General features: G+C 48.0%; 1 protein-coding gene across 1 annotated transcript in view; it reads right to left on the reverse strand.

The window, feature by feature from the left end:
* Positions 1-21,770, reverse strand: part of LHFPL7 (LHFPL tetraspan subfamily member 7) — an 82,657-nt gene extending 60,887 nt beyond the window's left edge. Inside the window, exon 1 of the mRNA XM_053367928.1 lies at positions 20,633-21,770. Coding sequence (XP_053223903.1) covers positions 20,633-21,079 — 447 coding nt within the window. The 5' untranslated portion in view covers positions 21,080-21,770. The remainder of the gene's footprint in view (positions 1-20,632) is intronic.
* Positions 21,771-24,537: the final 2,767 nt, after the last annotated feature.

The following is a 24,537-nucleotide window of genomic DNA, read 5'->3' on the forward strand; positions in this document are numbered from 1 at the left end:
AGGCGTCAAAGAGCTTCTTTGCTGGAAGAAGTTTAAGAAAAGCCCACTCACGGATTCTGCCAGCGATTGAGTCAGCCACGGGTGAGTGGCTGTCCGGACAGAAAAGGTTCACTTTGGCAACCCAGCCAGGTGTTTGCACCCAGCCGGGGAGACAGGCACCTGCTTACGCACGAGCAACCCCTAGAACCATTACAATATGCTTCAAGGTCCAGACTATGGGAAGTCCAAAAATTAATAATTACAATTTGGAAGGTAATTTAATCTTTTTTTATTTTAGTTTTTTATTTTCATTGGATTATGACTTGATATGTGAATTGGATGTTTTTTATTGGAAACTTAATAAAAACGATTTAACAGCAAAAAAAGTTAAACCCACCCCAACCCCCCAAATGGCCTGACAACGTCTCCTACTCAGTGAGTTCCCAACTGGGTGTGTCTGGCGGGGAGAGGGAATTGGCTTGCTTGAGCCCTTAACGCAATACCTGGGGAAGAAAATGTTGGGTTGGGGGTGAGGCAGGACATGTGAGCCAGGAGATTAAGCCCTCTTTAGGGGATGCGGGTGGCGCTGTGGGTTAAACTACAGAGCCTAGGGCTTGCCGATCAGAAGGTCGGCAGTTCGAATCCCCACAACGGGGTGAGCTCCCGTTGCTCGGTCCCTGCTCCTGCCAATCTTGCAGCTCGAAAGCATGTCAAAGTGCAAGTAGATAAATAGGTACCACTCTGGCGGGAAGGTAAACGGCGTTTCCGTGCACTGCTCTGGTTTGTCAGAAGCGGCTTAGTCATGCTGGCCACATGACCCGGAAGCTGTACGCCGGCTCCCTCGGCCAGTAAAGCGAGATGAGCGCCGCCACCCCAGAGTCGGCCACGACTGGACCTAATGGTCAGGGGTCCCTTTACCTTTACCTTTAGGGGCTGGACCTGGATTGTCCGGCATGCAGAGCAGCTACTCTGTCACTGAACCGGTCTTTCTGCAAATAAAAAACCATTGGCCTTATTTCTGAACACTTTTTCATCAAATGCACAGTTACAGCAAAGGCAGGTAAGTCACACTGCATTTTAATCCAGGGGTAGGGACCTTCACCAGTCCAAGGGACGCTGTCCCTTCTGGGCAACCTTCCGGGGCCACATGCCAGACATGGGCGGAGCCACAGAAAGATGCATTTCCAGCCCAGCAGAAGTACCCACAGATGGCGCAAAGCAAGGGCCATAGAATCACCTGCAGATGGGGGTATGTGGCCTGGAGAGAGTTCCGTGGGCCAGGCAGAGAAGCCTGAAGGGCCAATGCCTTTTGTTCTTACACACAATAATTAAAGAACATTATTTGTCTCACAGGAAGCAGAACACAGGATGGATCAGGACCCGAGTTTGCTCCCCAACTCCCTGCAACACACGCACACCTCTCGCGGTCCCTTTTGTGCCGTTAAATCTATCGCCCACGGTTCACCCGCCGCTCGGTCCCCAGGGTGATCAGGATGCCGGCAGTTGAGCATTAATAGGAAATGTATTACATGCTTGGCGGGATTAGAGATTGAACACACAAGTGCCATTAGAGGCTGCCGACGCGTCTCGCTGCCTCCGCTGATAGATTAAACGGATCCAGTTACCAGCCCTGCCGGCCGCTCCTGAACGTCCCTTAATTAAAACGCACCCTTCGCAGAAGGCGACCAGCCAGCCAGGGAGAACAGAAGCACCTCTGTGTACATTGCATGTATTTTTATCGTCGCAAAGCCGCTTTCGAGGGCTAGATGGTGAAAAGCAGGATATACATTTTTAACATAGACAAATGAATACGTTTCAAATCAGGAAGGCTATTGTGCAGAAGTTGGAGCAGGACTTAAGGACCAAGGAATGGAAGCTGCAATAATTTCAACACTCAGCAATTGCCAATGGAATCTAGTACGCGTCTTTTTAGAAGTTCCAATGAGTTCGCTTCCAAAATTCGCACTCACCACACATAGAGAGGATCTCATCTCTCGGCTCTTTAGAATGCTGTCCATGGACACTTTGCCCAAGAATTACACTGGAGAAGAACCCTGATGAGCCCTCTCCTTCCCGCCCCCAAACAGCAGGAAAAGAACATTTCACGTGCACACAGTTATTTAGAGATTCCATTCGGTATTCATAGCTGGAATTCATTTCCTCAACCAACACCTCCTCTCCCCCACTCACCCGCCATACTACATGGGCTCGTAAAAGAAATTCATTTTGCTCCTTTCTTCACCCTCATCATCCGGGGGCTAGATAAGCTCCCATTAATGGACGCATGACCTGGCGCCACGCAGCCAGGGAACGCTTTAGCAGCTGCTTACTGGCTCCAGGGCCAGAAGCCGCATGCTTCTAGCACGAGGGGGAGAGGGGAATGCTCTTGCACCCCGCCTGTGGGTTTCCCATTGGGGTACCTGGTGTGAGAACAGGATGCTGGACTAGATGAGGCCCCTCTGGCATGATCCAGTAGCCAGGCTCTTCTGTTAGTGTTAGCTGGGGCAAGCCATTCACTTGGAACTCTCTGCCACATGGGTACCTTCTCTGGGTGGACCAGGCTTCAGCCACGGCTGTGGTGGGGCAACCATTGGCCCCCCAGCCAGTATGAGCAATGGGCAGGGACCATGAGAGCTCCCGATATGCCCCATGGAGGACCTTAAGGTCCATAAATAGCAACACCCTAGTGGTCCCGGGCCCTAAGGAAGTCAGATTAGCCTCAACCAGAGCCAGGGCCTTTTCAACACTGGCTCCGGCCTGGTGGAACGCTCTGTCTCATGAGACCAGGGCCCTGCGGGATCTGATTTCCTTCCGCAGGGCCTGTAAGACAGAGTTGTTCCACCTGGCCTTTGGCTTGGAATCAACTTGATTCCCTCCCCCTCTTACTTTTTTCCTTTCTCCTTCTGTGATGGAACTCCTACTTGGGGACTTCCCTGGCTTTTTTCTGGCCCATGTAGGACCAGTCTGGATAGTTAGCCTTGGTGAAGACTCGACGTTTTATCCCAAAAAAAGTTTTTGATTGAGTTCCACTGAAATGAGGCTGCATTTTAATGTTTTAATATTGTATTTTAATTTTGTTTTTTAAGCTGTATTCTAATCCATTGTTTTTATATTTGGTGTTAGCCGCCCTGAGCCAGGTCTTGGCTGGGGAGGGCGGGGTATAAATAAAAAATATTATTATTATTATTATTATTGTGAAGAAATCCGCCAACATTTTTTGGGTGGGGGCAGCTCCTCCATAGCTTCGTCTGTTCTTAAGGGAGGAAGGTGAATAAACACACCTCTTTTGCATATACAGTGGTACCTCGGGTTACAGACGCTTCAGGTTACATACGCTTCAGGTTACAGACTCCCCTGATCCAGAAATAGTACCTCGGGTTAAGAATTTTGCTTCAGGATGAGAACAGGAATCGTGCTCTGGTGGCAGCAGGAGGCCCCATTAGCTAAAGTGGTGCTTCAGGTTAAGAACAGTTTCAGGTTAAGAACGGGCCTCCAGAACGAATTAAGTACTTAATCCGAGGTACCATTGTAGATCTGTACACTGAAAGATCCAGCAGAGCACTTCTGACGGTCTCATTTGGGGGAAGCGGAACTCTCCATGGTGCTGAAACCACTGGCCTCCTTGCCTGGTGGTGCAAGCGGCTCACTTAGAACTCACCATGGTGCTGAAACACCGCTTAAGAGTTGTGAGCTGCGGTTTCAACTCCCAGCATGACCAATGGGAGCCGGGCCGGTGGGAGGGGGTGGCCCTCCAGATGTGCGCCTTCCCATTTGGAATCAGCTTTCTCTTTGTCCTCCAAGCTGATCAAAGCAAATCCCTCTGCCCCATATCAAGGAGGGGTTTTTATAACTCTCCCCCAATAATCCATACAGTGCGGGGAGCCGCACAATAACAATATAAGAAGATACCTCACCTTCTCTCGTCTACATAATTAATCAAGAGGGCAGAAGTAGCCCCCCTGCACACACACACACACACTCAAAAACACAACACACACGTAGTGGTCTGCATGTGATTACTAGCCAGTGCTTCTGCATTTCCAATGATAATTTCATTTCTGATCTGCCATCTTGATGTATTATTTACTGGAACCAAGCAAGAGATTACTCCACTCCCTGCCTCCCATGCCTCTCCCCACCCCCTTCGCCATCACCATCACTCGGCTTGCTTCAGAGTTTCCCTGCGGGGGAATGAAGCTTCCATTTAAGGTTGGGGGGGGGTAAAGAGGAAAGTCTGTGCCAGAAGCTGCATTCATGCAAGGAAACAGATTGCCTCTCAGCTCCCGGGGATGACAGGCTGTGTGTTTACAAAAGAGCAGGGAATGGCCTCGGCTGAGCAGGGGAGCACCTGCTCTGCATGCAGAAGGGTCCAGGTTCAAGCCCCGTCATGTCCACCTCACCTGGGATGGACCAAAGGTCTGGCTCAGTTTAAGGCAACTTCTTGTTTAATTCAGTCGCTTCATCCAGAGGCATTAGGAATAGCATCTCACTTTATATTTAGGGAAAGAATGGCAGCTCAGAGGCAGAGAACCTGCCTTGCAAGCAGAATGGCCTGTGCTCAAGTAGGGCTGGAAACATCCCCCTATCTGAAACTCTGGGAACGGGACACCAACAGAACGGACAATACCAAGACAGGCAAACTAATGATTAGACTCAGTGTAAGGGACGTGGGTGGCGCTGTGGTCTAAACCACAGAGCCTAGGGCTTGCCAGTCAGAAGATCGGTGGTTCGAATGCCCGCAACAGGGTGAGCTCCTGTTGCTTGGCCTCAGCTCCTGCCAACCTAGCAGTTTGAAAGCACAAAAGTACAAGTAGATTAATAGGTACCGCTCCAGCGGGAAGGTAAATGGCGTTGCTCTGGTTCGCCAGAAGCGGCTTAGTCATGCTGGCCACATGACCTGGAAGCTGTCTGTGGACAAGCGCTGGCTCCCTCGGCCTATAGAGCGAGATGAGCGTGCAACCCCAGAGTTGTCCGCGACTGGACTTAACGGTCAGGGGTACCTTTACCTTTACGGCAATTGTTTATGTTTCTATTATTCAGCTTGAAGTGCAAAATATCTGCTAACTGTGTATGCAAAAAAACAAGCACCACAACAACCCTTTAAAAATAAGGAGCCTCTTCCGACTTGTCTGCCTGCCAAGCAGACTCACACAGTGGAGGCGGCCAATTTGTCTGTGTCCTGCACAATGGCAGGTCCCGCAGGAATGCAGAGGGCTTTTTTAAAAACGGCACCACTTCTCTAAAACAGGAAAACTAAATTACTATGATCGGCTGCTAGAACAATAAAAAAAACAGCCACACATCCCCGTCTTTGACCTTTCGGGAAGTCAGAGCCTCCCTTGTCCTTTACTACAAGGCAGGAAGGAAATCTGGGGTGAGAGAAAGAGAGGCAGAGAGAAACAGGAAAGAGTTGAAAGGGAATGTGCCAAAAATAGTTCAGTGGCAAAAGGATAGGTTGACTGGGGAAAGACACAAAAACACAATCTGTCCCGTCCTTGCTTAACAATTGCAGCATCTGTTGATACGCTTATTTATTTGGGGGGAAGGGAGCTTTCTATCATGCAATGTCAGCCACTAGATGGAACAGAGGACACTCCCATTCACATCTGCCTGGGCTCAGAGATCTTCAGAGGAGGCCTTTCTCTCAGTCCTGCCACCCTCACAGGCATGTTTGGGGGGGATGCAGGAGAGGGCCTTCTTGGTGGCTGCCCCAAGACAACTTTGGAACTCCCTGCCTAGAGAAGCTAGAGTGACTCCCTGCTTGCTATCCTTCCGCCGGCAGGCTTTGTGGAACTGACTGTTATTTTCAAGGAAAGGGCTTATAATAATTGTGTGCTGTTTTTACTGTCTGTATTTTAACAGATTTGTTTTAAATATTGTTTGATTTAGATTGATTACTTCTTAACTAATATTTTTCATATGTTTTTAGCTTTCCGTATTTTATACGGGTTGTTTTAATTTGTGTAAGGCACCTTGAGTCCCAGTCAGGGGTAAAGTCAGGATACAATTAAATATTATAATAAAAAATAAGAATAAATTTTAAATAAAATAAAAATAATAGTAATATTTATTATTTCTACCCCGCCCATCTGGCTGGGTTTCCCCAGCCACTCTGGGCGGCTTCCAACAAAATCTTAAAATACAATGATCTGTTAAACATTAATATCTTCCCTAAGCAGGGCTGCCTTCAGATGTCTTCTAAAAGTCTGGTCGTTGTTCTTCTGTTTGACATCTGGTGGGAGGGCGTTCCACAGGGTGGGTGCCACCACCAAGAAGGCCCTCTGCCTGGTTCCCTGTAACTTGGCTTCTCGCAGCGAGGGAACCGCCAGAAGGCCCTCGGTGCTGGACGATGGGGGTGGAGATGCTCCTTCAGGCATACAGGACAGAGGCATATCAAGCTAGTTTCTGCATATAGTCACTCTCACACTTTTCTCCAGGCGAGGAAGGGACGTTGTCCGAGTCCAAGGACACATTTCCAGCCAGGCAAAACCATTCAAGGAGGGTGTGAAGCTGGGCTGGTGAGGGGCGTGGCCTGAGGAGAGGAGGCGTGGCCTAGGGAGAGTTCCAGGGGGCCAGAGGGAGAGACCTGGGGGGGGGGGCTGCATTTGGCTCCTGATCAGAGGTTCCTCAGCCTTGTTCTATAAGCAGCCTGTGAGCTCATACATGTACCAACCCACTAGTGGGTTTTCCCCTTTGCCAGGACTATGAATTGGAGAAGGCTACTCCAGCCACCAAGTGGCAATCCAGTAAGAGAGACTGATGATGCATAGATTCATAGAGTTGGAAGGGACCCCCCGAAACACCATCTAGTCCAACCCCCTGCAACGCAGGAATCACAGTTTAAGCATCCCTGACAGGTAGCCATCCAACCACTGTTGAAAAACATCCAAGAAAAGAGCCCAGCGGCTTCTGAGTGAGTCGGTTACGCTGTCAAACGGCAAACAAAGCAACTCAGTTTAATGCTCTTAATTTTGTTCTGTCGTATCTCTAACCAAAGACACTCTGGCTGTCTTAACAGGAAAGTCAGTCTTCACCAGCCAGGAGGGGAACAGACACAAGTTCTTATCCTTGGCCTTCAGAATAATCTGTTGAGCACATTTTAATTCAACTGTGAATTAACTAACCGATTTAAGTATTGTTCCGCATACAGGTCTTAAAGTTTCGTGTGTGTTTTTTAAACCGAGAGGATGGCTGAAGCTCACACCTCGTACCACCCACCGAAAAGGTAATACAGAGATTTATACGGGTCTGTCATTAATCAGGATTTATTAGGCCACATAAAGGCATATTGATGGGCCAGCCAAGAGGCTCTTAATTTGTTTGGAGGATAAACAATTAATCACCCTCAGGAGTAGGATTGGGGGTGGGAAGAGAAGCAGGAGACAGGGATATTTTATGGCCTTTTGTTGGCAGGGAAATAATTCAAAAAAATAGATTCTGCTTGTGGGATCGAAAGAGATCAATAGTGACCAAGAGAGGAGAATGAAACCATGGAAAGCACCTCCCTAGTTAAGGAGTAGTAGAAGCAGAGTCCTCAAACTATGTGTTAGGGGGACTCTCTCGTGTCTGGAGGGAGGGGAAGGGTGTCACAATTAAAATGCACATTTTTAGGAAGTTGGCAACCTGACTAAACAGAAGCACTGGGGCCAACTTGTGCATTTGGCAACCTCACAAGTTAATGTTTATTACAGACAATGATGTTTATGACATATTCATTCTCTACAAATAGTGCTTTTAAAACAAGTATCAAACCTCTTTATTCTATCCTTTTATTAGAAAGTTAAGTAAAGCGGTTTGTAACAAGAGGGAAGAAGATAATTTCAAATACGCAGATTCTGCATATCTTATTGGTGAACTCCCAAAATTCAAAAGAAGTCAGGCTAAAAAAATAACAACCTGGCTGTTATCTACAAGCTCCAGCCCTCCCCAATCATAGGTGGAAGTGCTCTGATGTCACAGAATGCTTTGAGAAGCCCATATGGCTCAATGCCGCCTCATCAGGGAAGTAAGCAGAATTGGAGTCAGGGGACAGAGCCAATTGGGGCATGGGAAGAAGATACTCATTTTGCTCAAGTTCTCTTTGATTCATTGCTCTTCATACCACATGTGGCCACATCTACATTGTACATTTATTTCCCCTGAAAAATCCTGAGAACTGTAGTTTGCTAAGGACAATGATTAGGGTCAGGGTTGGACTAGATGGAAATTAGGGATGCAGGTGGTGCTGTGGGTTAAACCACAGAGCCTAGGACTTGCTGATCAGAAGGTCAGCAGTTTGAATCCCCGCAACGGGGTGAGCTCCCGTTGCTCGGTCCCAGCTCCTGCCAACCTAGCAGTTCGAAAGCACAAAAGTGCAAGTAGATAAATAGGTACCGCTCCGGCGGGAAGGTAAACGGCGTTTCTGTGCACTGCTCTGGTTCGCCAGAAGCGGCTTAGTCATGCTGGCCACACGACCCGGAAGCTGTACGCCGGCTCCCTCGGCCAATAAAGCGAGATGAGCGCTGCAACCCCAGAGTCGGCCACGACTGGACCTAATGGTCAGGGGTCCCTTAGATGGAAATTGCAGCTCTAGGGGTAAACTACAATTCCTAGGATCCTTTGGGGGAGTTGGACGAGATGAGCCTTGCGGTCCCTTCCAACTCTACAATTCTATGATTCTATCACCTCTGCTCACCCACCAAGTCGACTGGGGGTGGGGAATATCTGTGATACTCCAGATGTTGTTGGACTGGACTCCCAACTCAGCCAGCATAGCTCCATGGTCAGGGAAAATAATGGGAATTGCAGCCAAGCACCATCTAGAAGGCTTGCACATCCCCAGCTCTGAAACACAACAGTTGACATTTGGTTTGCAAGTGCAGTACAAGAAAACATTCAGGAGAAGTGCCAGAGTTCAAAGACTTGAGGAAACACAAAGTTAGGATCAAAAGTAAGTTGTGGGGGCACCTGGGAGGTCATCCAAACCAACCCCCTTTCCAAAGGGACAGCGATCTGTGCCTGGAAAGTGCCTGCCTACCCTTCTCTTAAAAGCCCTCACTCTTTGAGCAGAGTTATCAGAGGTCCGGGTAAAATGCAGTTGCACTGAACTCTGCACATGCTCAGCGATACTATGGTTCCCCCCCCCCATTTATTGAACGCAGTGGTGAAGTGCAATCGTACTGGACTCTGCAGATGCTCAGCAATACTCATTTCCCTAGAAACGCCCTCTCACGCTCCAGGGGATGAAGATTCAAAAACAGCAAGGAAGCCTTTCTTAATGCGATGCTTTCATCTCCCTTGATCTATGAAGAGATTCCAGGCTGCACCTTTTTGCAGTCAGCCTCACAACCCCCAAGCACCCTTCCATTCACATATGCGATCATCTCCAAGCTGCAGCCGTGAGAGTTGACCAGAGCTGACCGCGTCGGTTCGTGCACAAAGGCTGCGGACGACAATTGCCTTTATTTTCCATAACGAATGAAAACCAAAGCAATCCTGCAATTGGAGGTGATGGAAGTGGCTGGACAAGGGTAAAGTCATAGCACCAACAGGCAGTATTGCATAGTGGTTAGAGTGGTTACAGGTACCCCCCAGTGTAGCAGGCAACGGGGCATGAGGTGGGGAACCCTGCCAGTCAGAGTTGCCAACAGTGGGTAGATGGGCAAATAACTCCCTTGGTTTATTCTCCTGGGCATAGTTGGCCAATTGGTGCTAAAGAAGGATAGAACTTTCTTTATGTACGCTACAGCAGTAGCAAGAATACTCATCGCAAAGTATTGGAAGACACAAGAATTACCCACCTTGGAAGAATGGCAGATGCAAGTAATTGACTATATGGAAATGGCTGAGATGACTGGCAGAATATGAGATCAGGGAGAAGAGTTGGTGGAAGAAGATTGGAGGAAATTTAAAATTTATTTACAGAAGTATTGTAAAATGTACGAATGCTGATGACATTGAAATAAAATGAAGGGGTTCTAGTAATAAGAGATAAAAATTTGAAATTATAAATTTGGGAAGTAAAATATATAAGGACAAAGTAGTAGGATATGAATTTGCTGAACTAATTGTTAAAAAGGGATATAAAAAAGGGAGGCGTGAGGAAGTCAGGAAAATAAGTTAATTGAAGATGCATAACTAGAAAAGAGTGATCTGTGTTTTTCCTATTCTATTTTTTGTGTGTTGATTGTTCTTTTTTCCCCTTATTGAATGTTTGTATTTTATGTATTGTGGTGTTTTATATTTTCACTGTGTTTCTATTGTTCTATTTTTCTATTGTTAAACTTAATAAAATATTATTTTTTTAAAAAAATAACTGCCTTGGTTTAAGGAAGTTCCTGTAATAAACCCGGCCTATTGCTGATGTTTGTGGGGAGAAGGGAGAGGGGATGATTGTGCGCAGTCCCCTCAGAATGCTGCTCTTTTTTAATCTGGGAGGGAAAGAGAAAGGAAAGAGGCAAGCGAAGGCATTAGCACATCAGTTGTGCAGCCAGAGACCCCCACCAAGGCAGGCCAAGAAGCTTAATGAAATTTTAATTAGGCAGCCACCTCGGGTGCCAGATCAGACCCCCACTTTCTCTTGCTCCCAACCTGCCTTCATTACCGCTCCAGAGGAGGAAAGGGGTCCTTCCCTGCCACCCGATCAACATCAAGAATGGAAACCTCATTAGAGGAGCCTCCCAGGTTCTTGCACCCCCCTCCTTCCTGCCGGATCAGTATCTTAGCAGACGCTGCACACTCCCAGGGGGAAAACCCAAAGAGACAAATGGTTAGCTTCATCCAAGTCTCCCCAATTCACGTGTGACTCATTCATATTAATTAATCTGTAGCACATTAATTTGGGGGGGGTGTGGAGGGGCTGCAGCTCAGCAACAGAGAATCTGTTTGACACACAGAAGGTTGAGGGTTCAATCGCATGCATCTCCACGTAGGATTTGGAATACCCACCCATTTGCAGAATTTGGAGGAGATTTCGAAGGGTGGGTGTGCTTTGCATACTGTTTCAGAAAGTGCAAATTAGGAAGATTCAAACTGAATTGAATTACTCCCCCGTGCCAAATAGGGAGAGCATTTCCCAGCAAGGAGAGGCACTACCCAAAGCCCCCCTCCCCCAGTTTCTCTCTCAGGGCCACCCTCTGGGCTGGAAAAGGTTCCGTCCCTTGAATAAACAGATAGCCAGGAAAGAGATCTGTTACCTAAGCTAACCTGAGACTGAACCAACAGGCATGACCTGCAACAAAATGTTGCAGTGGGCTGCGTTCCTCGCCAGGGTGCTAGCCAGGCCCTCTGCCAAGACCACTCCATTCAATTTCCTAACACACACACTCCAAAAAAGTTAAACAAAATTCTTTTTTTTTTTTAGATATTTATTGAAATTTTCCACTTTAATACATTAAAAAAATCAAAAAAGAAAAACAAAAAAGTTTAAAAACACATAGAGTTCACAATCCTTATTTTTCTATAACATGTTTCCCTGACTTCCCCACACCTCCCCTTCTTATATTCCAATTCAAATTGTTAGTTCAGCAAGTTCTTATCCCTAATTTTTTACCTTTTTCTATTTAGTTCATTTTAAAAAAGCCAATTTTACCTTATAAACATCAATATTTATACATCAGTACTCATTCTTAAAACCTTTTTCTAAAGTCGACCCAAATTCCCTTCCACGACTTCCCCAATCTTCATACAAATAACAAAACAGATTAAAAACAAAAACAGATCATAATTATGCACCCTTTGGATTCCCAAACTCCACCCCCCCTTTCCCGGTTTCAATCCCCAACAAATGTCCATCAGTCTTAATCTACTATCAGCCTGGAGATAAAAAAGTTAAACAAAATTCTTAAGCATGCTCACTGGATGCTTTTCAGTTTTAGGTTTTCCCCATGGAAAAAACTTTTTTTTCTACTTCTGCAAGAAGTTCCCACAAGCCTGCCGTACTCTTGCGCATGGACAGCAAGTGGTTTGGTTGCAAAAGGAAGAGCGCACACAGCTGAATGATGTTAAAAGGAGGGATGATTGCTTCTGCTGGTCTCACTGCGATAACCGATTGCTAGGGCTGGGGTTAGTAATGGGCCCTGAGGCTTCAAGAAACCTAAGGACCCAAGATCTGAAGTACATAATCCAGAGCATTAGGCAAAATAGGTTCCCCGCCCTGCAGATGCATCATTTAGGGTACAGATGAGGAAGTTTATAGTTTAGCCCTTACGGCGTCTTCGCTGCGAGATCACATTCATCCGGTGCTATATCAACTGCACTGGCTCCCGGTGGAGTACAGGATCAGGTTTAAGGTGCTGGTTTTAACCTTTAAAGCCCTTCACGGCCTAGGACCCTCGTACCTACGGGACCGCCTCTCCTGGTATGCCCCACAGAGAAACTTACGGTCTTCAAATAAAAACATCTTGAAGGTCCCAGGCCACAGAGAAGTTAGGCTGGCCTCAACTAGAGCCAGGGCCTTTTCAGCTGTGGCTCCGACCTGGTGGAACACTCTGTCACAAGAGACTAGGGCCCTGCGGGACTTGACATCTTTCCGCAGGGCCTGCAAGACAGAGCTGTTCCGCCAGGCCTTTGGCCAGGGCACAGCCTGACTCCCTCCCTCGGCAATCTTCGCGGAGCTCTGGCCCAATGGTGGCCAGTGGCTTGAATTTAATTAATTTTATAATGAATGATTTTAGAGTGTTGTTTGTGTTGTACTTTTGTATTGTTTTATTGTTGTTAGCCGCCCTGAGCCCGGCTTCGGCTGGGGAGGGCGGGATATAAATAAAATTTATTATTATTATTATTATTATTAGCCCCATTAAGGAGAATACAGAGCGGGGGGGGGATCCTTGCAACTAGAAAAGCAGCATGTGAGGACCAAGAGGGACAAGCAGGTGCAAGCTGTGACCCTCACTCCTGCAAGGGCTGATGGGAGATGGAGGCAACCTATGGAAGACCACAGACTTCCCCATCCCGGGTCTGGGATATTGGAAGTGGGGGTAAAAATATATATATAATGAAGCTAGACACATCGCTCTCAAGCTGCAAAACAAGAAGCCCAGGGAGACCGCTCCTTCGATCTAAAACAGTGCTTGCATTTTTAAACAGACACAGTGCCCCTCTTTCAGAGGGGGAAGGCCCCTTAATTAACCTCCAGGCACGACTCAAAGCATCATTTGTAAGGCGATTAGCATAATTCCCCTTCCGACAAAACACACAGCGTGCATTAATGATCCTTTGGTGAGAGCGGCTCCCTCAGACAAAAGGCACAGGCTGTGTACACACACACACACCCTCCAGTTCCTTCTCCCAGCCACTGCTTGGGTAAGAGGATTTGTGGGGTGCAACTTCAGCACCCCCCACCCCCAGCAAAGGGATGGGGAGGCAGGTTTTCCAACAACGTCTGAAGCCAACCTCAGAAATCTTCGAGATTCATAAAGGTTACCACCCTCTATTGCAGCTGAGACCAGCTTTTTTCAAGGGCAGGGAAATTAGGATCTGGTGGAAATTCAACAGAATGCCAACGGCGCCGATAAAATGCCAGCAGAACTCCTGCGACATGCTAGAAGAATGAATAGCCACAGCAAGGCAGGGCTGTGATTGGCCCAAGGGTGACACCCGCTGTATCCCAGGGATGGAGAAACATTGCTATCTCTGATCATAGCTGGTAGCCATCAACAGCCTTGCCCAATCCTTTCTCAAAGCCATCTAAGTTGGGGGCCATTGCTGCCTCCTGTGGGATAGAGTTCCATAAATTAACTATGCGCTGCATGAAAAAAGTCTGCCCTAAAGATAATATGGCACATAGTTCAACCTGGGTGGCTTGGCAAGGGCGATACACAATGCATGGAGGAAAAGGTTATCAAGGAGGCAGTATGCGTCTGGGGACCATTTGCTGGGAATCACACATGGGGAGAGCATGGCTCTTGCTCTCAGGTCCTGCTCACAGGCTCCCATTGCGGCATCTGCTTGAACACTGTGAGAAGAGGACATTGGAGCATCCTTTGGTCTGATCCAGTGGGGCTCTGCTTAGGCTCCAATGGCCATGGATGAAGGGAGTCGTAGTCCAAACATCTACGGCCGCACTGTGCACACGGCCAACCACAAAGCTTATTCAGAACACCCTGCAAGCCACATCATAAATACACAGTGTGTATTTATACATGCCCAGAATCCCTTCTAAATCTGTTCGAACACAGTAATTTAGAAGGCCAAAAACGTTCCCGTTTCTTCGCCACCAAGCTAGGAATAGTAGCCTAACTACTATTAGCACCTAACTAAACTTCTGTGCAGGGACGCGGGTGGCGCTGTGGGTTAAACCACAGAGCCTAGGACTTGCCGATCAGAAGGTCGGCAGTTTGAATCCCCGCAACGGGGTGAGCTCCCATTGCTTGGTCCCTGCTCCTGCCCACCTAGCAGTTCGAAAGCACGTCAAAGTACAAGTAGATAAATAGGTACCGCTCCGGCAGGAGGGTAAATGGCGTCTCCGTGCGCTGCTCTGGTTTGCCAGAAGTAGCTTAGTCATGCTGGACCACATGACCCGGAAGCTGTAAGCCGGCTCCCTCAGTCAGTAAAGCAAGATGAGCGCCGATAAAATGTCTATAGAGCAAAATGAGAGCGCAACCCCAGAGTCGTCCGCGACTGGACCTAACGGTCAGGGGTCCCTTTACCTTTTTTAACTTCTGTGCAGGTTTGAGGCTCCAAATGCCTCTAATGTTCAAGCCTGTTTGGCACTGTGTGATTCTTCTTCAAACCCTTAACTTGTTTATGGGAGGTTGGGAGAAGTTGTTGCTGTTTTTGATGTTACTGTTGTATCTTTGGTTTGGGATCTTATTATTTATGTGGAAATTGTTTCCATTTGGTTGTGTACTTTTTGATGTGTTTTATTTATTGTTCATGACTTGTTTGTAATTGTGTAAATCTCGTCGTGTTATGAGCCGCCTTGAGCATGGTTTCAACTATGGAAAGGCGGCATACAAACAAAATGATGATGATGAGTAGGGAAACCTCTGGCTCAGGGTGCCAAATGTGGCCCCTCCAGGCTTCCCTATCTGGCCCTGGGGGCTTTTTCACATGCCCCTTCCAGGTCCACAACCCAGATCACCTGGATAAGCTCCCCTTGTGTGCTTTGACCTGCCTGCGACTATGCTTCTGAGCTTACGCAGAAGAAGGTGTAAAATTGTGTCACTGGGGTGCTCATGTATCAAACCCCTGATGTTTTCTACGAAGCACATTTGTTGCTCTGCCCACTCCTGCCTTTGGCCCTGCCATGCGGCCCCCAAGAGATTACTCACGACACAATGCGGCCCTCGAGCTGAAAAGGGTTCCCCCACTCCTGATTAAATAGAGGGGAGTGTAGCTCAGTGGCAGGGCATCTGGCCTTTCATACAGATGATCCCAGGTTCAATCCCCAGTGGCAATTCCAGGTAGGGCTGGATACGTCCCACTGCCTGAAATGCTGGAGATTAGCTGCCAGTGAGTGCAGACAATATTGAGGTAGGTGGGCCGGTGGCCTGACTCAGTATAAGGCAGCTTCCTATATTCCTATTTAAATCAGAACCATGAGTACTGGGATGTTGCTTTATTTTTAGGGGGAGAACAGTAGCTCAGTGGTAGGGCATCTGCTTGCATGCAGAAGGCCCCAGGTTCTGCTCCTATTTGCAGGGGGGAGCAACAAGGCTCAAGTTTGCAGCAAGGGCCAAGGAGGGTGGTTGTTGTTTTCAACTTGATTCCCCCATGCTAGGAGCACAGTAAAAAGAAAAAAGCCCTCTAAAGCTATTTGTGCTGTTGGAAGAGAGGTACCAAAGCAACTTGCCAAGAGGTGCAGGATCAGGCCAGGAAAGGTGGCAACCCCCCTTTAGCACAAAACTCAGAAATGAAATTGGCAGAAGTTCAAGCCAGAAATGCAAACTCTCCAGAATGAAGCCAACTCAGATAGATAGATAGATAGATAGATAGATGATAGATAGATAGATAGATAGATAGATAGATAGATAGATAGATAGATAGATGATAGATAGATAGAGATAGATAGATAGATAGATAGACAGATAGATGATAGATAGATAGATAGATGATAGATATAGATAGATGATAGATAGATAGATAGATAGATAGATAGATAGATAGATAGATAGATAGATAGATATAGATAGATAGATAGATAGAGATAGATAGGTAGGTAGGTAGATAGATAGATAGATAGATAGATAGATATAGATAGATAGATAATAGATATATAGATAGATAGATAGATAGATGACAGATATCAAACTCTTTTGTGCTCCGGATCAACAAGTATTCCAACCAACTCTTAGACAAGTCAATGAAAGGTGGGTTGTAAATACTGCAAAACAAGCCAAGTGGAAGAGCCCGGTTCCATAGCGGTGATAATTAGCTGCCGATTGACATTTCCACTCCACAACAACCATGGCAGTTTCCACAGGGGTAAAAGAGTGTCAGGCTGCTGTGGCTGACAGACCCCATAATAACACATTTCTTAGTCTATTAATGCGCTACACAAGAATTCGTGCTGATTCCACACCATCACTGAGCAAGAATGAAAGCTTTGCGGGGGGGGGAGGACCAACCCCCAATGCATGATTAATAAAAGTTAAAATGTTGTTTTAATCCTTTATAAATCATTTAAATGTATACAGTGGCAAGTGGAACCAGCAACAAAATATAGCAATGTTATCTAGGCCCCTGTTCCTGTTCAGGGGACCAGCCAGCCAACCAACCAACCAACCAACCAACCAACCATGTACTCCATTCCATTGCATAAATGCATGCCCCACAACAAACTACTGCAATGTAATCTTCATCCCTGTCCACAGGAGCATTCCAGTTCAGGGTACCTGCCAGCGCCATGCCCTTTAGCAGGATACTCCACTGAATTCTTACATAAAAAAAACAGTTTATGTTTCAAACTCATATTCAACATTCAGTGCCATCACCTACCAAGCATAGCAACTCCTCATTGGCCTTATTCTGGGGGGGGGGGGATTCTTCCCCATACTTACTTTTCTTTGTTAATTGCAACTGACTTTTTTTCTCTAAAGAGCCACCCTAGCAACAATGTTTTAAGTGGGAAATCGTTCTAAACACCAGCTCTAAGCCTCCTGCACAAGCTACGATACTTGTAAGTCTGCTGTTCTCCTGAGTATTGTCTGGGCTGGCCAGTCCCAAACTGGTGCCCCCCTCTCTCTATGTTTTGGACTACCTCTCCCCCATCAACCCCATCCAGTGGCCCGACCCCCTGGAAGCAGGTTTCAGGGAAAGACAGGTCTTTTCTCAACCCTGTTACCCAATATTTTTATAATAGGAGACGCTGGAGATCAAACCTAGAAGCTTCTAAGAACACCGGAAGCCCCGCTACTGGAAGAGGCCCATGGGGGTGCGTCCAATATTAGAAATTCAGATATGTAAGCTATTTGCCAAATGGCACCTTGAACCTAGGTTACAGTCACCATAGTCTATTCGCCAGGGGGTTGGACTAGATGACCCTTGGGGTCCCTTCCAAGGCTACGATTCTCTGATCTCAGCTACATTGCTTGGCTGTAGCTTGCTCTTACAATTCACTTGCCCCAGAAAGCAAGGAGGGGGGAAAAGACAGTGGAAATGGTAATAACTATGAACTGAGGACAGTAAAATTGGCTTCCAGGTGGAAAAATCAAAATTGGAGATTGAATTGTTAGAATCCAGTACTAAGAATTTGTCAAAAATGTACAATTTGCTGCTGAAATGGAATACACAAGATGAAACGGTTAAATCAACTATGATTAAATGGGCTCAGGACATTGGTCACAATATTTTGTTTGCTGATTGGGAAAAGTTGTGGACCACCGGGATGAAATTTACGGCATGTAATGCCTTAAGAGAAAATATTATGAAAATGATCTATAGGTGGTACATAACCCCAGTCAAGCTTGCAAAGATTTACCATTTGCCTGATAATAAATGTTGGAAATGTAAAGAAAAGGAAGGCACATTTTTTCACCTTTGGTGGACGTGCCCGAAGATTAAGGCATTCTGGGAAATGATCTATAATGAACTTAAAAAGGTATTTAAATATACCTTCCCTAAGAAACCAGAGGCCTTTCTCTTGGGTATTGTCGGCCAAGGGGTGTTAAAGACGGATATAACTTTCTTTGTGTATGCTACAACAGCAGCTAGAATACTCATTGCAAAGTACTGGAAGACACAGGATCTACCCACACTGGAAGAATGGCAGATGAAGGTGATTGACTACATGGGCTTGGCAGAAATGACGAGCAGAATCCGAAACCAGGGAAGAGAAGCAGCGGAAGAAGAATGGAAAAAGTTCAAGGACTATCTAAAGAAATATTACAAAATTAATGAAAGTTAGAATGATGTTGGACTGGAAAGTAAATGGTTACTATTAGCAATGGTTAAGACAAGGAGAATAAGGAAGATTAGCTTAAATTTAAAGTAAAATAAGGGAAGATTTGCTGAGTAATTGATTAGAATCTGGAATACAGAAAAGGGAGGCATGAGGAAGTCGGGGAAGAAAGGTATAAGAAATTAAGATATGAAATGGTACTTGTTTTTTGTTTTGTTTCTGTTTTTGTTTGTTTATGTATTTGTTGTTTTTATGTTATGTTTGTGTGGTTATAAAAACTGTTTAATAAAAAATATTTTAAAAAAAAAATAACTATGAACTGAGGTAAAATGGTAATAACTATGAACTGAGTTCGAAAGCACCCCTAAGTGCAAGTAGATAAATAGGTACCGCTTTATAGCGGGAAGGTAAACGGCGTTTCCGTGCGCTGCGCTGGTGCTGGATCGCCAGAGCAGCTTCGTCACGCTGGCCACGTGACCCGGAAGTGTCTCCGGACAGCGCTGGCCCCCGGCCTCTTAAGTGAGATGGGCGCACAACCCTAGAGTCGGACACGACTGGCCCGTACGGGCAGGGGTACCTTTACCTTTACTATGAACTGAGGCAGAGGTTTTTAAACTGTGGTTACCCAACTGCCATCCAGAAATCCCCTCGCGGTTGCAACTGGACCCACGCCAGTAGCAAAACGCGCCTGGCTCCTGGCTAATTTCTAACACTGGGCGCACCTAATCCAGGACCCCACATCTCACAGTGGCCAACTGGATGCCCCAAAAAGAAACCCGCACGCAGAACCTGAGTGCTAACAGCAACACTCTCTCTACTTGTGATCCCCACCATCCTGACTTCAACAGTGGAGGGGAGCACAACCACTATGTCAGCCTCTGTGAGCCCACTATTAAAATTCATTCACCTGGGTGGCCATTGCTCCCTCTTGTGGGAACAAATGCCCTAGTACAAACTATGCACTATGTCAAGAAGCGCTTTCTTTTTTCCTCCCCTGGAGCTCCCAGCAGATTTCTAACTGCAAAGCACGTGCTGTCTGCCTGCTGACACCCGGACAGCCCAGCAAACATCTCCGGCTTGTTTTCTGCTAGGCTTTCGTTTTTGGCATCATCAAAACAAGGCACGCGCGTGCACACACACCCAGGACACAAATTAAAATTAAAAACCTCAGAGGCAAGCCAATCCAGCTGGCAACCTTGACACAAAACAACCTTCCTTGGAAGTCGCCGCTGCAGATTTAGGTGCAATTTTACGACGCAATTCCACAGGGGCTAGGAGAAAGGCCACCGCGCAATTTCAGAGCACCTGCTTTGCATGCAGAAGGTCCCAGGTTCAATCCCCAATGGCACCTCCAGGGAGGGCGGAGGGGAAACTATCCGCCTGAAGCCGTGGAGGGCCGCTGCCCATCAGTGTAGGCAGTACTGACGGACCAATGGTCAGACTCAGCAAAAGGCAGCTTCCGGCTCCAGCTCCTTATTCAGAACCATGACGACTAGAATTTTATACTTATTTTCAGCGGAAGGATCACACACCTCTATGGCAGAACACCTGCTTTGCATGCAGAAGGTTTAGTCCCTAGTATTTCTAGGTGTGGCTGGGAATGTCTCCCCCTGGGAAACCCAGGGCAGCCACTGCTGCCAGTCAGGGTAGATAACACTGAGCTAGAAGGACCAATAGTCTGACTCGGTATAGAATCATAAAACTGTAGCATTGGAAGGGACCCCAAGGGTCATCCAGCCCAACCCCCTGCAATGAAGGAATCTCAGCTAAAGCATCCTTGACAGAGGGCCATCCAGCGTGCATAAGTTCCTTTTACTCCTAGATTCAATGCCCACCATTCCCTAGTGGCCTGGGAATGCCTCCCCTTGCCAAAACCTTGGAGAGCTGCCACCAGCAATACTGAGCTAGAAAGACTAACAGTCTGGCACAATTGATATAAGGCAGCTCCAAGCAGAGGCTCATTGGCAGAGCATCCACTTTGCATGCAGAATGGTCCCGGGTTCAATTGCTGATGTCATCTCCAGATAGGGCTTGGAATACCCCCTTATTAAAAAGAGAGCTGTTGCCAGGCAGCTTCTTATGTTCCCATTCAACCAGCCTGTAATTCAGAAGCATGAGGACTAGAACCTTTCTGGGTTTTTAAAAGAAGAGCTGTAGCCCAGTGGTACAGAGCGCCAGCTTTGCCTGCAAGAGGTCCCAGGTGCAATCCCCGGCATCTCCTGGTGGGTTGGGTAGGTCCCGTTATCCGAACCGCCTCCACCACCGCCCCCCCCCGCCGTCGCTGCCTGCCAGTGGGAACAACACAAAGCTAGATAGGCTCAACCCGTCTCTCACCTGCCAGGAGCCGGAGGGGATCTCGCTGAACCTCCCCAGCCCGCCGAAGGTGTAGCAGTCGTACATGTGGCGCAGGGACTCGGAGCAGTGCCACAGCAGCCCGAAGCTGACCTCTCCGCCGCCGGCGCCGCCTTCGCTGCCTTCCAGGGCGGCGGCCGTGGCCACCACCAAACGCCGCCCGCCGCCGCGCTCCTTCACGATCCAAGCCGGCGAGAGGAAGCTGAAGCTGCAGACGGCCACGAGGCAGGAGGACAAGAGGACCCAGAAGCAGCCCACGCAGCTGAACATCCTCGGCAGGGCGGCGGCGGGAGGCGGCTGGCCCAGGGAGCCCGTGGCTGCTCCGGCTGCCGTGCGCTCCCGCAGCAGCAGCGCCGGCGCATCCACGCGGCCGGCGCCGGCGCCTTTCTTCTTCTTCTTCTTCGCCTCCTGCTTCTGGCGCGCCGGCATGGAGGGCCCTCTCTGGCTGGCTCACCTCGGGCCGGGAAGGGCCATGGGACGAGGGGCAGCGGCGCACGTGGCGAGAGAGAGGCGACCTCTCCGTCTTCTTGCCTGCGCGCTTTGGAGAGGTCAGGCGCGCCCTTGGAGAGGTTTGGCGAGCGGGGCGCCTCCGTGCGCAGCGAGCAGGTGCGCTCACTGCCTCTCTCGCCGCCCGCCGCCGAGTGTTTTCTTTCGCTCGGCTCCCGGTGGGCGGCTCCCTGGATCCAGCCTCGCCGTCACGTGGAAGCGTTGCCGGCAAGCGGTGGGGAGGAGCGCGGGGGGTGGCTGGCTCGCGCCCCACCCGGCGGAGGCTTCCCCTTTGCTGAAAGCGGCACCCCGAATCCGAAGCGGCGGTGATGACGACGTGAATCAAGATCAGGAGAGGTCAGGCCAAAGGGGACCCATCTAGTGCAGTGAGCAACCGGGATCCCCAATGGGGAGCGCGCGAGCAGGATCTGAGCGCAGCGCCCTCGCTCCCCACTTGAGATTCCAATGTTCAGAAACATTGCGGCCTCCGACTGTGGAGGGAGAACCTAGACATCATGGCCAATAGCCACTGAGAGCCATCTCCTGAGTCCCACATGAGTTCCAGCGAGGCTGAGAAGGGGGTCTTGTCCTCTGGACAGCCCAGGACCTCCATACACACTGCCCAGGCGTTGCACACCGTGGAAAGTCACTTCCGTGCTGCGGTACAACTTCACCCCTGGAGGAGGACTCCATTGTCCCAACAACTTTTAAAGCCATCCAAGTTGGTGGCCGTTTGCATCACAACCTCTTGGAGGGAGTTTCATAGTTTTAACCATGCGTGGTGTCCTTCCTCTTGTTTGGAATCTCCCAACATATACTTTCTCCACTCCACCGATATATTCTTACGCACCTCTGCCATGCCCCCTTTTTCTAAATAGCCCCAAATGCTGTCCCCTTTCTCTCCCTCCCCTATTAAAAAGCCAAGACACGCTTCATTTTTCACCCACCCAAGGTTTACTTCATCATTACATTTCTATCCCTTTTCCCCAAGGAGACTCAAGCGGGCAGACATGGTTTTTCCCTCCCCCATTTTATCCTCACACCAACCCGGTTAGGCTGAGACAGACAGTGACTGGCCTAAGATCAGCCACTGAACTTCATGGCTGAGTGGGGATTCGAAACCTGGTCTCCCAGGTCCTAGTCCAGCACTTTTAACCATTACACCAGACTGCCTCTCCAGTGGGTCATCTGAGGCACACATTTCCATGTGAGGAAGTGCCATAGCATCCCCTTGGTATTTTTTTATTTGAAATGGGGGTGCCAATGGAACTTTAAAAATAAAAATGGAGCAGTCGTGAGCCGAGGCTGGTTGCTACTGGGACTGATAAGGCAAAAGGCAGGGAGAAGAACAGTAGGGGGAGCCAGAGCCGATGGCAGGCAGAGCCAACTAACTCTCGGTTTGTCCCCATCCGCCTCCCAGCTGAGTTCCACTGAGACTGAGGAGGAGGAAGCTGAAAGGCAGAGCCCTGCCTCTGGGCTGGCTATAAGAAGGCAGGCAGGCAGATGGGGGGCTGGCTGAGGGCGAACCGAGGTTGGTGGGGCAGTACCCCATTTGGCCCAAATGGGTTCTGTCTTGGGCCCGGTCTTATTCAACATCTTTATCAACAACTTGGATGATGGACTCAAGGGCATCCTGATCAAATTTGCAGATGACACCAAACTGGGAGGGGTGGCTAACACCCCAGAGGACAGGATCACACTTCAAAACAACCTTGACAGATTGGAGAACTGGGCCAAAACAAACAAGATGAATTTTAACAGGGAAAAATGTAAAGTATTGCACTTGGGCAAAAAAAATGAGAGGCACAAATACAAGATGGGTGACACCTGGCTTGAGAGCAGTACATGTGAAAAGGATCTAGGAGTCTTGGTTGACCACAAACTAGACATGAGCCAACAGTGTGACGCGGCAGCTAAAAAAGCCAATGCAATTCTGGGCTGCATCAATAGGCGTATAGCATCTAGATCAAGGGAAGTAATAGTGCCACTGTATTCTGCTCTGGTCAGACCTCACCTGGAGTACTGTGTCCAGTTCTGGGCGCCACAGTTCAAGAAGGACACTGACAAACTGGAACGTGTCCAGAGGAGGGCAACCAAAATGGTCAAAGGCCTGGAAATGATGCCTTATGAGGAACGGCTAAGGGAGCTGGGCATGTTTAGCCTGGAGAAAAGGAGGTTAAGGGGTGATATGATAGCCATGTTCAAATATATAAAAGGATGTCACATAGAGGAGGGAGAAAGGTTGTTTTCTGCTGCTCCAGAGAAACGGACACGGAGCAATGGATCCAAACTGCAGGAAAGAAGATTCCACCTAAACATTAGGAAGAACTTCCTGACAGTAAGAGCTGTTTGACAGTGGAATTTGCTGCCAAGGAGTGTGGTGGAGTCTCCTTCTTTGGAGGTCTTTAAGCAGAGGCTTGACAACCATATGTCAGGAGTGCTCTGATGGTGTTTCCTGCTTGGCAGGGGGTTGGACTCGATGGCCCTTGTGGTCTCTTCCAACTCTATGATTCTATGATTCTATGAACCAGTCTAGCTTGAGGGGGCATTCCAGAGAGTCACTGTTAGTGTGGATAATAGTGAGCTAGATAGATGGCTGACTCAGCTACTGGTTCTGACTGCTGTTAAAAGTTCATCAGGAACAGATCTGGAAATGGTGGGTAGAGGCTGAGGAAAATAATGTTGCACTCAGACCTGGCATTACAGTATTTATAAGGAGGATTCCTTTTTTGGTAAAGATACCACTGAGCGGCTGAACTCTCCTTTTGGGTTGCAAGAGAGAAGTTTTAAAGGCAATTAAGTTTGCAAAAAAGGTGGACAAGCGCCCCCTGGTGTTTTCCAATAAAATAGCATGGGATGTTGGAATATGTAAGACTGCTCAGGTAGAACATAGGTCATGGGTCTGAAAAGATTGGAGTTTTCATGGGTCTGAAAAGATTCGGGTCTTGAAAGATTGAAGCTACTTAGCTCTAACCTTTTAATGAGGGTGAAAGAGGAGAGCGCAAAATATGGTCTGAAGCTCAACATCAAAAAAATGAAGATCATGGCCACTGGGCCCATCACCTCCTGGCAGATAGAAGGGGAAGAAATGGAGGCAGTGAGAGATTTTACTTTCTTGGGCTCCATGATCACTGCAGATGGTGGCAGCAGTCACAAATTTAAAAGACGCCTGCTTCTTGGGAGGAAAGCAATGACAAACCTAGACAGCATCTTAAAAAGCAGAGACATCACCTTGCCAACAAAGGTCCGCATAGTTAAAGCTATTTAACTATACGGTTTTCCCAGTAGTGATGTATGGAAGTGAGAGCTGGACCATAAAGAAGGCTGATCGCTGAAGAATGGATGCTTTTGAATTATCTTGCTGGAGGAGACACTTGAGAGTCCCATGGACTGCAAGAAGA

The sequence above is a fragment of the Podarcis raffonei genome, chromosome 15 (genome assembly GCF_027172205.1).
Source record: "Podarcis raffonei isolate rPodRaf1 chromosome 15, rPodRaf1.pri, whole genome shotgun sequence".
NCBI classification, from domain to species: Eukaryota; Metazoa; Chordata; class Lepidosauria; order Squamata; family Lacertidae; genus Podarcis; species Podarcis raffonei.